At 43.1% G+C, this 15,757-nt stretch overlaps 1 protein-coding gene across 2 annotated transcripts in view; it reads left to right on the top strand.

The window, feature by feature from the left end:
• The first annotated feature begins 11,167 nt into the window (after positions 1 to 11,167).
• Positions 11,168 to 15,757, top strand: part of ZFAND3 (zinc finger AN1-type containing 3) — a 698,731-nt gene continuing 694,141 nt past the window's right edge. Inside the window, exon 1 of one of the 2 annotated variants that reach the window (XM_053712688.1) lies at positions 11,168 to 11,705. In XM_053712688.1, the coding sequence (XP_053568663.1) occupies positions 11,635 to 11,705 (71 nt within the window). In that variant the 5' untranslated portion in view covers positions 11,168 to 11,634. The remainder of the gene's footprint in view (positions 11,706 to 15,757) is intronic. The other variant, XM_053712687.1, reaches the window with a different exon arrangement.

Here is a 15,757-nt window from a genome sequence, read left to right as displayed (position 1 = left end):
ACAGGGCAGGATGCCCAAACCTACCAGAACCAATGTAATGCGCCCTAGGAGAAGAATCATTGGACTTTTGTGGACTTATTTGCCTAACAGGCATGGGAGAAAGCATACACACCTTCCGGGTGTCATTATGCTTTTATAAAAGAGATACAGATATAGAGACTTTGGTGGACTCTGACAGTGCCTTAACTCTAGTGTCAGGAGATTTAGTGGAACAATCACAGTTGCAAAAGAATAAGACAATAGGGGTACTGTGTATTCATGGGTGCACTGTTACTTATCCTACTGCTGTTAAAAGTGTCTCCGTATTTGGGAAATTAATACAAATAACTGCTGTAGTGATACCTAGACTAACCTATCCCTTGGTTATAGGAAGAAACTTTCCAGAGCTTCAAACCCTAATACAGTCTCAAGTTATTGTTAGACAGGGAGAGTCAGAGGTTGAAACACGGGATAGGAGTCTACATGAAGTTTTCCCTTTTATTCACCCTGATTTGTATGCATCCAATCCCAAAAGGAGTAAATCTAGAAGAGAGCGCAGGAAGAGTAAATACAGATTTAATAAAGCCCTAAATGAAGTTTTGTTAAATGAGCAGGGAAAATGTAGTAATAAAGGCGTGGCCACTCAGTGCACAGAATCTGAAATAGATCAGGGAAGTAAAATTGCTGAAAATGTTCCCTGTGAACTGGACATTATTTGCAGTAGTTTTGGGCGAGAACAAGCTAATGAACCCTTGCTACACCATGCAAGGAGCAGGGTAGTAGAGGTTAACAGGGCACCTGTAGAAGGTCAAACAAAAAGTGTATACCCCTATTTTATTGTTAAAAATTACCTTCTGTACCGAGTAATAGCAGAGGAAGGTCAAGAGAAAGAACAGCTAGCTGTGCCTACTTCTCATACTAGGAAGGTGTTAGATTTTGTCCATTCACACCTTTTGGGCGGACATCTGGGGTAGAGAAAACTCAGGAAAGGGTCCTGAGGAGGTTTTTTGGCCAGGAGTTTATGAAGAAATAAAGAGATATTGTGCTTCCTGCCTAGAGTGCCAACTGTCATCCTCAAAACCCAAGTTAAGTGCTTCCCTTATACCCCTCCCAATTATTGATGTACCATTTGATAGGATTGGGATGGACTTGGCATGCCCATTAGAGAAATCAGCTCATGGTCACCAATACATTCTTGTTATTGTCGAATATGCAACTCGATACCCTGAGGCCATTCCGCTACATTAGGCAAATGCTAAAAATATAGCAAAATAATTGGTACACATATTTTCACGGGTTGGGATCCCAAAGGAAATTTTAACTGACCAAGGCACTCCTTTTGTTTCCCGTTTCATGAAAGAGTTATGCCAATTATTCAAAATACAGGCTTTGAAAACCTTGGTATGTCACCCACAGACAGATGGGCTGGTAGAGAGGTTTAACCGCACACTTAAGGGGAAGTTAAGGAAAGTTGTTAGTAGAGATGGGAAGGATTGGGATCAACTTTTTCCTTACCTATTGTTTGCAGTCCGTAAAAACTCCCCAGAGCTCAACTGTTTTTTTTCCTTTTAAACTTTTGTATGGTCGACATCCGTGAGGTATGTTGGAAATACTAAAGGAAACTTGGGAGGAACAGGGAGTACCAGGTACTAATGTGGTGCAGCATATAGAGAAAATGCAGGAGCCAATGGCTCATGTTTTTCCCCTGGTTCGCCAGTATATAGGAAAAGCTCAAGATGCTCACAAATTGTATTATGATCAGAGTGCTACTGTAAGGCAATTTAAACAGGGTGACAGGGTAATGGTTTTGGTTCCTACAGCTGAGATTAAGCTTTTGGCTCATTGGCAGGGACCTTATGAAAGTATAGAAAAGGTAAGCCCTGTGAATTATAAAGTTAGTCAGCTTGACCGTCGTAGGAAAGAGCAAATATTCCACATAAATCTTCTTAAGCCATGGAGGGATAGAGAAGCATTGGTAGCCCAACTAGATGATACCGGGGCTGAGCCTCAAGTCTCAGAACAAGTAGTAACTCAACAAGTAAAGGAAGTTAAGGAAATGGTGTAGAGGAATAAGGATGTTTCTCACTTCCGCCAGACAGAACACAAGAAAATGCCCATGATATTATTACTGAGCCTGGAGTATCCCTTAAGTTAAAACCATACAGGATTCCTAAAGCAAAAAGGAAGGCTGTATGAGCAGAGGTTAGGAAAATGCTTGAATTAGATGTGATAGAAGAATCACATAGTAATTGGTCTAGCCCAATTGTTTTGGTAACAAAACCGGATGGTTCTATCCGATTTTGTAATGATTTTAGGAAATTGAATGAAGTGTCAAAGTTTGATGCCTACCCAATGCCACAGGTTGATGAAGTGGTAGAGAAGCTAGCTAAGGCCAGATCTATTTCCACATTGGATTTAACAAAAGAGTATTGGCAGATACCCCTCACTAAGCATGCCCAAGAGAAAACTGCCTTTGTAACCCCAGATAGCTAATTTCAATATAAGGTGATGCCCTTTGGTCTCCATGGAGCTCCAGCAACTTTTCAAAGGCTCATGGATAAATTACTAAGGCTACATGAGCACTATGCCGCTGTGCACTTGGATTATGTCATAATCCATAGCACAGACTGGGACTCTCATTTGCAGAAAGTAGAAGCAGTGGTAGACACCTTTAGGAAAGCTGGGTTAACCGCCAATGTTTTATTGGATTGGCAGAGGCTAAGTATTTAGGTTACATAGTGGGAAGGGGGGTAGTGAAACCCTAATTGAACAAGGTAGGAGCTATACAGAATTGGCCCAGACCTCCTAGAAAAAAGCAGGTTAGAGCCTTCTTGGGAATTGTCGGCTACTACCGCAGGTTCATACCCCATTTTGCGACCAGAGCTGTTGCTCTTACAGACAATATAAAAGCCAGAAGTCCAGACACAGTAATGTGGGACAGAAAGGCAGAGGAGGCCTTTACAGACCTTCGATCAGCATTGTGTAAGCAGTCTGTCCTCGTGGCACCTGACTTTGATAAAGAGGTTTTTTGCAGACAGATGCCTCTGAGGTCGGTTTGGGTGCTGTATTGTCACAGTACATAGGCAAAGAAGAACATCCAGTACTATATCTAAGCAGGAAATTGTTGCCTCAAGAACAGCGCTATGCTGCTATAGAACATGAGTACTTAGCAATTAAGTGGGCTATGGAGACTCTAAAGTATTATTTGCTGGGCAGGCGCTTCACCCTTGTCACAGACCATGCTCTGTTAAAATGAATGCACACCAACAAAGATAGAAACTCATGAGTCACTAGATGGTTTTTGTCCTTGCAACCATTTACTTTTGTGGTGAAGCACATAGCTGGTTTGCTCCATGGTAACGTTGATGCACTGTCTCGTGTGCATGGGCTTATTGCAGCAGTCGCTTCACACACTGGTGTTAAGCTGGGGAGGGAGGATGTTTGACAGGGTGAGAGAAGGAATGTAAATTAGCAGGAGATTGGAAAAGTCATTTTTTCCCTTCTAACAGATGGCCAGATTACGAGTTTTGCGTTATGAGTGGCTAGGTAATAACTTGCAAGTTATTTCCACCGCTCACCTTTAATAGCGCTGCTATTACAGGTTTGCAAAAAATGGCGTTTGTGGGCAATATGGCAGCATTGCGCTCCATACCGAACAGAAATACCAGCGCTGCTTTAAGCTGCTTTTACGTGCTCGTGCACGATTTCCCCATAGACATCAATGGGGAGAGCCGGCTGAAAAAAAGCCTAACACCTGCAATAACGGAGCGTAAAGCTCCGTAACGCAGCCCCATTGATTCCTATTGGGAAAGAAAATTTATGTTTAAACCTAACACCCTAACATAAACCCTGAGTATAAACACCCCTAATCTGCCGTCCCTGACATCGCCGTCACCTACATTATACTTATTAACCCCTAATCTGCCGCCACCTACCTACACTTATTATCCCCTAATCTGCCGCCCCCAACGTCGCCGCCACCTACCTACACTTATTAACCCCTAATCTGCTGCCCCCAATGTTGCCGCCACTATACTAAAGTTATTAACCCCAAAACCTAACCCTAAATCTAACCCTAAGTCTAACCCTAACCCTAACACCCACTAACTTTAACATAATTAAAATAATTCCAAATAAAAATTATAATTAACACCTCAATTATTCCTATTTAAAACTAAATAAATACTTACCTGTAAAATAAAACCTAAGCTAATAGTTATATTGTATCTTGCTTATGTTTTATTTTTATTTCACAGGTGAGTTTGTATTTATTTTAACTAGGTAGATTAGTTGTTAAATAGTTATTAACTATTTACTAACTGCCTAGCTAAAATAAATACAAAGTTCCCTGTAAAATAAAACCTAACCTGTGTTACACTAAAACCTACCATTACACTAAAATTAAATAAATTAAATTTAAAAAATACATTTATCTAAATTACAAAAAATAATAAACACTAAATTACACAAAATAAGAAATTATCAAATATTTAAACTAATTACACCTAATCTAATAGCCCTAGCAAAATAAAAAAGCCGCCCCCCAAAAAAATAAAAAACCCTTGCCTACACTAAACTGCCAATGGCCCTTAAAAGGTCCTTTTGTGGGGCATTGCCCCAAAGAAATCAGCTCTTTTACCTGTAAAAAAAAATACAAACAACCCCCCAACAGTAAAACACACCACCCACACAAACAACCCCCCCAAATAAAAACATACCTAAAAAACCTAAACTCCCCATTGCCCTGAAAAGGGCATTTGGATGGTCATTGCCCTTAAAAGGGCATTTAGCTCTTTTACAGTGCCCAAAGTCCCTAATCTAAAAATGAAACCCACCCAATAATCCCTTAAATAAACCTAACACTAACCCCCGAAGATCCACTTACAGATTTGGAAGACCAGACATCCATCCTCATCCAGCTGGGAGAAGTCTTCATCCAAGCGGCAAGAAGTCCTTAATGAAGCCGGAAGAAGTCTTCATCCAAGCGGCAAGAAGTTGTCATCCAGGCAGGCAGAAGTCTGCATCCAGACGGCATCTTCTATCTTCATCCTTCCGGCGGGGTGCTGCTCCATCTTCAAGACATCCGGCGTGGAGCATCCTCTTCTTTCGCTGGCTATTGAAGAATGAAGTTTCCTTTAAATGACGTCATCCAAGATGGCGTCCCTTGAATTCCGATTGGCTGATAGAATTCTATCAGCCAATCGGAATTAAAGGGTAAAAAATCCTATTGGCTGATTGCATCAGCCAATAGGATTTTTTCAACCTTAAATCTAAGGGACGCCATCTTGGATGACGTCATTTAAAGGAACCTTCATTCAGCAAGAAGACGTCGATTGAAGACGATGCTCCACGCTGGATGTCTTGAAGATGGACCCGCTCCACGTCGGAAGGATGAAGATAGGAGATGCCGTCTGGGTAAAGACTTCTGCCCGTCTGGAGGACCACTTCTGCCCGTCTGGAGGACCACTTCTGCCGGCTTCGTTGAGGACATCTTGCCGATTGGATAAAGACTTCTCCCGGTAAGTGGATCTTCGGGGGTTAGTGTTTAAGGGTGTATTGGTGGTTTTTATTTTTAGGTTAGGGCTTTGGGCCGCAATAGAATTAAATGCCCTTTTTAGGGCAATGCCCATCCAAATGCCCTTTTCAGGGCAATGGGGAGCTTAGGTTTTTTTAGTTAGGGTTTTATTTGGGGGGTTGGTTGTGTGGGTGGGGGGGGGGTTACTGTTGGGGGGTTGTTTGTATTTTTTTTACAGGTAAAAGAGCTGATTTCTTTGGGGCAATGCCCCGCAAAAGGCCCTTTTAAGGGCTATTGGTAATTTAAATTAGGCTAGTTTTTTTTTTATTTTGGGTGGGCTTTTTTTTATTTTGATAGGGCTATTAGATTAGGTGTAATTAGTTTAAATATCTGTAATTTGTTTATTATTTTCTGTAATTTAGTGTTTGTTTGTTTGTTTTTGTAATTTAGCTAATTGTTATTTGTTAATTTAGTTAATTGTATTTAATTTAGGGAATTTATTTAATTGTAGGGTTGGGTTAGGTGTTAGTGTAACTTAGGTTAGGTTTTATTTTACAGGTCAATTTGTATTTATTTTAGCTAGGTAGTTATTAAATAGTTAATAACTATTGTACCTAGTTAAAATAAATACAAAGTTACCTGTAAAATAAAAATAAACCCTAAGATAGCTACAATGTAACTATTAGTTATATTGTAGCTATCTTAGGGTTTATTTTTCAGGTAAGTATTTAGTTTTAAATAGGAATAATTTATTTAATGATAGTAATATTTATTTAGATTTATTTAAATTATATTTAAGTTAGGGGGTGTTAGGGTTAGACTTAGGTTTAGGGGTTAATACATTTAGTATAGTGGCGGCGACATTGGGGGTGGCAGATTAGGGGTTAATAAATGTAGGTAGGTGGCGGCGATGTTAGGGGCGGCAGATTAGGGGTTAATAATATTTAACTAATGTTTGCGATGCGGGAGTAAGGCGGTTTAGGGGTTAATATGTTCATTATAGTGGCGGTGACGTTGGGGGTGGCAAATTAGGGGTTAATAAGTGTAAGATTAGGGGTGTTTAGACTCGGGGTTCATGTTAGGGTGTTAGGTGTAAACATAAAATGTGTTTCCCCATAGGAATCAATGGGGCTGCGTTACTGAGATTTATGCTGCTTTTTTGCAGGTGTTGGACTTTTTTTCAGCCGGCTCTCCCCATTGATGTCTATGGCAAAATCGTGTACGAGCACGTACAACCAGCTCACCCCTGACTTAAGCAGCGCTGGTATTGGAGTGCGGTATGGGGCACAATTTTGCTTTACGCTCACTTCTTGCCTTTTAACGCCGGGTTTATAAAACCTGTAATACCAGCGCTGTAGGTAAGTGAGCGGTGACAATAACTTGTAAGTTAGCACCGCATCCCTCATAACGCAAAACTCGTAAACTGGCCATATGTTATCAGGACAGGTTGACTTACTTCTGTATCACTGGGTTTATCCTTGAGTTATCAGGACAGGCTGACTTATCTGTGTCACTGGCTTTATGTAGGCTTACACAGTGCCAGTGGGGGTGTGGTCAGGGGCGTGGTCAAGGGGCATGGCGATTACCGGTCTCTTTTTAAGTAGTAGCTTTTATTTGCGTAATGTTTTGTGGATATTCTACCCTTCATCAGTCAAACAACAAGTGAATCACACAGTTTAAATAGACCATAACACCACCCCTAGTGAAAAAGGCACCATTACGTTGTCATGGCAACCCATACACAACAGCAGCAAATAAATCATTCATCTAAATCTCAGATTCTAAATAATGCCAAACATCAAGCATAATTATCAATTTCATAAAATAGTGAAAAGCATATACAGGTAGCCCTCAGTTTACGCCGGGGTTAGGTTGCAGAAGGAATGGTTGTAAATCAAAACCTTTGTAAATTGAAATCCAGTTTATAATGTAAGTCAATGGGAAGTGAGGGAGATAGGTTCCAGGCCCCTCTCAAAATTGTCAAAAGTAACACCTAATACATTACTTTTAAAGCTTTGAAATGAAGACTTTAAATGCTAGACAGTATTATAAACCTAATAAAATAATCACACAACACAAAATATATAAATAAACTAAGTTAAATAAACAAAAACATTTGCTAAACAGCATTATAAACCTGATAAAATAATCACACAACACAGACTTCACTTGCATTCTTCTGCAAACAATTCTTTCTATGCATTCCAATCTGGACTGAGTTATAGACAGGAAGATATTGTTCCTTTGAAATCTGCTCGAAAGCTCAGGTCTGGTTAAACTGATTCATTTCAGCTTGCTTGGCTTTGCTGCAACACAAGCGGACAGCTCCACCTACTGGCTATTTTAATAAATGCACTGCCTCTCATTGCTTTTCAATAGCAGTCACATGACTGGAAAAAAAGGTTGTTATTCTGAAACGGTGTAAATTGAACCGTTGTAAAACGAGGGCCACCTATACATCACACAATATAATATCTGCAGTATAATATGTGTTTTATGTGTTTAATTAAAGGGACCTTAAACACTTGTCATTAGGGTTTTGTGTTTTTTTATTCATAATGTTTTTTTCAGTTTTTAAAATGCAAATCCGTTTTTTTTTTATTATAGGTGTTCTATTTTTTATTTTATTCTTTACATTTACATGACTTTCTGACCGCTGTGCAGACATGGGTGAAAGTGATATTGACAAAACCGGAAGTCTACTTATTGCTGTGAGCGTGCACACATATAAGAGATTACCTTGATGCAGCCTGGATAATAATCCCTGTCACAATGTTATTATTGTTATTATTGACAATAGTGGAAATAGACATCTTTTATTCTATTTGTGAATATATATATATATATGTGTATTTGCATTAACCCATTGGCTGCCAAAGAGGACTGCAACGCATCTCCCAGGCTGCCAATGGGTTAACTACTTTAATGCCAGACACGCTGCCCTACAAACACCACATTCTTTGTAAACACTGGTTGAGTCTCACTGATCTAAACACCCGTCTAAAGGTGTTGTTGAAGCTTTCTCTCCGCTGCACTTTTCGTCCTGATAGGTGCGCCACCTCTGAAGCTTGGTAGGAGTCAGAATCCAAGGCACGCGCATCGCGCGCACTCAGTCACAGCCCCCTCACCTCCCGCACTGCCAGTAGAGTCCAGCGCGCGCTTGATTGACAAGCAAGATGTCGGTGCTGAGAGAGGCAGGAGGGGATGCAGCAAAAGCATCAGCAGCAGCAGTCACCGGTTACTGCACGCTCCTGCAACAACCACCGGCAGCTACAAACACAGCACTCTGAGGGACAACACATGTCCACCACCCCAGTCATAGCATAATATAGGCATCTGGCAGCTCCAATATAATAAAAGCAAGCACCTTTTGAAATGCAATCTCCCTACACCGAGAGGCCGCGCAGGTGTTGTAAACGGCTGCAATTGAAACAAATAAATCTATGAAGCTCGTTCACAAAGTTAATGAGAACTAGCTTCATAGAAGAGGCAAAGACTTTACTTGTATGCGCATGCGCGGAATTGAAGAAGGGAGTGCGCATTGAGTCCATATGTTATCGCATAGAACGTGCGTTACAACATGTCGGCCAGCACTGCATTCAGTAGGCGGTGGTTTAGGGGTAATATTGAAAATTAAAAAAAAATGTGCAGATGTTAGATAAAGACATAAAGAAAGAAATAATGTATAAAAAAAACAAAATAGATAAAAAAAAATTATAATTACATTAAAACAGATGGTGTTTAGGGTCCCTTTAAGGAACAGAACTAGATACTGATAAGGCATAAATACAACATTGAATGAAATAAGTCAAAAAGAAACACGTACCTGCTATACCATAATATAGGCTATGCTATACCATAATATAGGAAGATTACAGCCAAAATGCTATCCTGCATGAAGTAAAGCAAGATCCATGTAAAAAATCCTGCCTGTCTGCACTTCCTGATCATACCCATATGATTCCCCTAAAGGTGAATCACCGGTGATGTCACCAGAGGTCAGGGGGTGTTAAATTCTTAGAAAAATAAACCAAGTAGTACTACAAAATTAAAAAACCCTATGCTGCTCACTCAGCCTGTATTACTAAATGTGAACTTTGAAGGAAACGAATGTTAAGCTAAGCAGGGCTGTATATAACAAAGTATCAGCATCCAACTATGCTGGAGAGTCACAGCCACAGACTCACAGTCAGGTCATTTTGAATAATATATCCAGGTTTCAGGCGGTCTGAAACCCAGACACATGATTTGAAACCCGGAGTTGGCCACCTACTGGGACAGAATGAAGAACCGGGTAGAACACTGGGACAGCGCCTCCAAAAAGGGACAATCCCAGTCAAACTGGGACTTCTGGTAAGCCTAGCTTTGTGGGCATATTATCAGGACAGGCTGACATGTCTGTGTCAGTGGGTTTATGGGCATATTATCATGACAGGCTGACATGTCTGTGTGTCACTGGCTTTATGGGCATATTATCAGGACAGGCGGACATGTCTGTGTGTCACTGGATTTATGTGCATATTATCAGGACAGGCTGACATGTCTGTGTGTCACTGGGTTTATAGGCATATTATCAGGACAGACTGACATGTCTGTGTCACTGGGTTAATGGGCATATTATCAGGACAGGCTGACATGTCTGTGTGTCACTGGGTTTATGTGCATATTATCAGGACAGGCTGACATGTCTGTGTCACTGGGTTAATGGGCATATTATCAGGACAGGCTGACATGTCTGTGTGTCACTGGGTTTATAGGCATATTATCAGGACAGGCTGACATGTCTGTGTCACTGGGTTAATGGGCATATTATCAGGACAGGCTGACATGTCTGTGTGTCAGTGGGTTTATGTGCATATTATCAGGACAGGCTGACATGTCTGTGTCACTGGGTTAATGGGCATATTATCAGGACAGGCTGACATGTCTGTGTCACTGGGTTTATAGGCATATTATCAGGACAGGCTGACATGTCTGTGTCACTGGGTTAATGGGCATATTATCAGGACAGGCTGACATGTCTGTGTGTCAGTGGGTTTATGTGCATATTATCAGGACAGGCTGACATGTCTGTGTCACTGGGTTAATGGGCATATTATCAGGACAGGCTGACATGTCTGTGTGTCACTGGGTTTATATGCAAATTATCAGGACAGGCTGACATGTCTGTGTCACTGGGTTAATGGGCATATTATCAGGACAGGCTGACATGTCTGTGTGTCACTGGGTTTATATGCAAATTATCAGGACAGGCTGACATGTCTGTGTCACTGGGTTAATGGGCATATTATCAGGACAGGCTGACATGTCTGTGTCACTGGGTTTCCTCCTCAACTCTGGCTCAGTTCCAGCTTATGCCAAACAGCAACCTCTCCCGCACGTACCAATGTGACTGAGGGTTGTGAAAGTCTCAAGTTAATAAACAATATGGACCATGTTTGCGGATATATGACACAGTTGCAGTCACAATAATTTTCTATTCATGTTGATATTAAAGATATCACAGAATTATCTTCTTTTTGATAATACAAGACCCGTTTTGCCTCATATAACATTGTCTCCCCCTATTCCGTGGTTCAGTGGTTTCTCTCTCTTCCAGCTGATTTCAGATCTGTGCTCTCCGCCTGAACCAAGACTCCAGAGAGGGACGAACCATTGTGTATATAGGGAGAGCCGTAAAGCCAATACTCGCAGTAACGTGAATTAGCAGCATTATTTACCGGGCACGCGCATTTCCTGGACACCCGCCGTGTCTGTACACCGTAGTTCCGTGGTTTCATTGAGACATGTACAGACAAGCCATATAGGCATTGCTCTGTGGAGTGAGCCTCCCCTATTTTGGAAGTGGTACATTCTTCCTCCAGCTGACCGGCCTGGAATCACGGTTAGGATCCTCGGACCGGTCGTCACCGGAGTGTCCTCTCTCCCCGGTGCATTGTAATAGAGGGCCCCGGACAGGCGTGGGGATTCCCGCAGCAGAGTGCAGTCCCGGGATTTGTGTGGGAGTGAGAGGCCCAGGCCCGCAGTCAGCACACGGCTCTCCTCAGGCCTTCTGCCCGGATTTAAGGTTCAGCCCCCCTGGACCGTCAGGCTTCCCCAGGATACACAGCTCAGTTCCGCGGACCTTCTACCCCTCAGCCATGGGAGACGCTGGCAGTGAGCGCAGTAACCCACCCAGCCTGCCCCCGCGCTGCCCCTGCGGATTCTGGGGGTAAGAGGCCTTGTGTATTGTGTCAGCCAGGGGCGGGGGGCTCTAATCGTATTGTGACAGCTGACCTGAGGACTTGCTCAGCGCAGGCTAGTGGGCCGGGGAGATCCGCTGCTTCACCAGATCTCCCGATAGTCCCTCATAGCCATAGGCCAAGGAGACTCTGTCATTAAACTATTAGGTTCCATGCTCTGTCATTGCTAAATTTAATTACCTAGTAGGTCCCTTACACTGCCTCTGTCACATCACTAGTAGGTCCCTTACACTGCCTCTGTCACAGCACTAGTAGATCCCTTACACTGTCTGTGTCACAGCACTAGTAGATCCCTTACACTGTCTGTGTCACAGCACTAGTAGATCCCTTACACTGTCTGTGTCACAGCACTAGTAGGTCCCTTACACTGCCTCTGTCACATCACTAGTAGATCCCTTACACTGCCTCTGTCACAGCACTAGTAGATCCCTTACACTGTCTGTGTCACAACACTAGTAGATCCCTTACACTGTCTGTGTCACAGCACTAGTAGGTCCCTTACACTGCCTCTGTCACATCACTAGTAGATCCCTTACACTGCCTCTGTCACAGCACTAGTAGATCCCTTACACTGTCTGGGTCACAACACTAGTAGATCCCTTACACTGTGTCACATCACTAGTAGATCCCTTACACTGTCTGTGTCACATCACTAGTAGATCCCTTACACTGTCTGTGTCACATCACTAGTAGATCCCTTACACTGCCTCTGTCACATCACTAGTAGATCCCTTACACTGCCTCTGTCACAGCACTAGTAGATCCCTTACACTGTCTGGGTCACAACACTAGTAGATCCCTTACACTGTGTCACATCACTAGTAGATCCCTTACACTGTCTGTGTCACATCACTAGTAGATCCCTTACTGTCTGTGTCACATCACTAGTAGATCCCTTACACTGTCTGTGTCACATCACTAGTAGATCCCTTACACTGTCTGTGTCACATCACTAGTAGGTCCCTTACACTGCCTCTGTCACATCACTAGTAGATCCCTTACACTGTCTGTGTCACAGCACTAGTAAGTCCCTTACACTGCCTCTGTAACAGCACTAGTAGGCCCTTTACACTGCCTCTGTCACAGCACTAGTAGATCCCTTACACTGCCTCTGTCACAGCACTAGTAGATCCCTTACACTGCATATGTCACAGCACTAGTAGATCCCTTACACTGCCTCTGTCACTGCACTAGTAGGTCCTTTACACTGCCTCTGTCACATCAATAGTAGATCTCTTACACTGTCTCACTGCACTAATAGATCCCATACACTGCATCTGTCACAGCACTAGTAGGTCCTTTACACTGTCTGTCACAGCACTAGTAGATCCCTTACACTGTCTGTCACTTCACTAGTTGATCCCTTACACTGTCTGTCACTTCACTAGTTGATCCCTTACACTGTCTGTCACTTCACTAGTTGATCCCTTACACTGTCTGTCACTTCACTAGTTGATCCCTTACACTGTCTGTCACTCCACTAGTTGATCCCTTACACTGTTTGTCACTTCACTAGTAGATCCCTTACACTGTCTGTCACTGCAGTAGTAGATCCCTTACACTGTCTGTCACTGCACTAGTAGATCCATTACACTGTCTGCGTCACTGCACTAGTAGATCCATTACACTGTCTGCGTCACTGCACTAGTAGATCCCTTACACTGTCTGCGTCACTGCACTAGTAGATCCCTTACACTGTCTGCGTCACTGCTCTAGTAGATCCTTTACACTGTCTGTCACTGCACTAGTAGATCCCTTACACTGCCTATGTCACTGCACTAGTAGATCCCTTGCACTGTCTGTCACTGCACTAGTAGATCCCTTACACTGTCTGTCACTGCACTAGTAGATCCCTTGCACTGTATGTCACTGCACTAGTAGATCCCTTGCACTGTCTGTCACTGCACTAGCAGATCCCTTGCACTGTCTGTCACTGAACGAGTAGATCCCTTGCACTGTCTGCGTTACTGAACTAGTAGATCCCTTACACGGTCACTTCACTAGTAGATCCCTTACACTGCCAGTGTCACTTCACTAGTAGATCCCTTACACTGTCACTGCACTAGTAGATCATTTACACGGTCTGTGTCACTGCACTAGTAGATCCTTTACACTGTCTGTCACTGCACTAGTAGAGCCATTACACTGTCTTGCACTGCACTAGTAGATCCCTTACACTGCCTGCCACTGCACTAGTAGATCCTTTACACTGTCTGTGTCACTGCACTAGTAGATCCTTTACACTGTAAATAAGTCTTAAACTTGTATATGTTTTTAAAGAAAAACTTTTTTTATCCCTATTAAGACAATAATTATTTTTATTCGTACAAAATCCATCCATTCATTTTTTTTTTTTTTTTAATATCTTTAAATCTCCATAAGGTATTAGCACTATTTTGAGCGCTCCTTTCCTATAACCTATTCTCCCTACTAGTAGGTCCCTTACACTGTCTGTGTCACGTGACTAGTAGGTCCCTTACACTGTCTGTCACTGCACTAGTAGATCCCTTACACTGTCTGTGTCACTGCACTAATAGATCTTTACACTGTCTGTGTCACTGCACTAGTAGATCCCTTACACTGTCTGTCACTGCACTAATAGATCTTTACACTGTCTGTGTCACTGCACTAGTAGATCCCTTACACTGCCTCTGTCACGTCACTAGTAGATCCTTACACTGTCACGCCACTAGCAGGTCCCTTACACTGTCACGCCACTAGCAGGTCCCTTACACTGCCCAGTGTCACTGCACCAATGTATCGATCACCTGCTCTGTTGCTGCTGTAGTAGATCCCCTGCCTGTTTCCCTGGCACCAGTAGGTTTCTTCCTCTCTTTGCTCCCTGTGACACCCTGCCACAGCACCAGTATATCCTCTGCTCTGTCACTGCTGTAGTAGATCCCTCACACTGCCCCTAATTTATCACTGCTACATTATATCCACTACTTGCCTGTGCCATAGCACATGTAGGTTCCATGCTCTTTCTTTGCTCCCTGTTACACTCAGCCTCTGCACTAGTATGATACCTTGCCCTGTCACTGCTTCCTATGACTACAACCTCTGCTTCATTAGTAGCCCTCTCTGGCACAATGCCACTGCACCAGTGGATCCCCTTCCATGTTACTGCACCATGGGACCCCTTGCTACACCATCATTAGTTGCCCTGTCAGTGCTCCCTGCAACACTTTGCCACTGCACCTCTAGATCCCCTTCTGTGTCACTGCTCCCTGTGGCACTCTTCCACTGTGTCACTAGATCCCTGCCTTGGCACTGCTCCCTGTGCCACTCTGCCACTGCACCATTAGATCACTGCCTTGGCACTGCTCTCTGTGCCACTCTGCCACTGCACCACTAGATCCCCTGTCCTTTCACTGCCCCCTCTGACTCCCACCACTGCTCCATTAGATGCCCTGTGACTGCCCCACACAATCCCTTACCTTGTCACTGCTCCCTTTGATTCCTTAAACTGTAGATCACTTGCCCTGTAACTCCTCTCAAATGTTGCCTTTCCATTGCTCCACATGATCTCATAATTACATTTTTCACTATTTTCTAAACTTTTCTCTCACTGTATCACTAGCTCTTTTGTCTGAACCAATAGCTGCCTACCCTTTCACTTCAAATGAAATCTCTTCAAAGATGACTGCTCTCTCTGATTCCCTGTCACTACACCACCAACAGCGATTCCATGATGTCCTGTCATTGTGCTGCTAGATCCTCTGCCACTGTACCACTATTTTCCCAGGCTCTGTCACCTCTCTCAAAATACCCCAGCTGCCACTGCTTTCAAGATCAGCTGGCACCACACCTGCTATTGTTTCCTGGGATCCCTTCAATTTCTGCCACTAGAGCCCTGACATCTTTTACTGCATCACTAGATCTGTTCCCCTGTCACTACCCCATTAGATGTGCTAAGTTGCTTCTGTTCAATGAGAACCTTTTCACTGCCTCACAAGATCACTTTTAGATCCACTGTCCTGCCATTACTTGCTGAGATACCCTTTTACTGCCCCAATTAGAT

The sequence above is a fragment of the Bombina bombina genome, chromosome 4 (genome assembly GCF_027579735.1).
Source record: "Bombina bombina isolate aBomBom1 chromosome 4, aBomBom1.pri, whole genome shotgun sequence".
Taxonomy (NCBI): Eukaryota; Metazoa; Chordata; class Amphibia; order Anura; family Bombinatoridae; genus Bombina; species Bombina bombina.
Note: the sequence above shows the minus strand (reverse complement) of the source record. Positions and strands in the feature narration are given on the sequence as shown.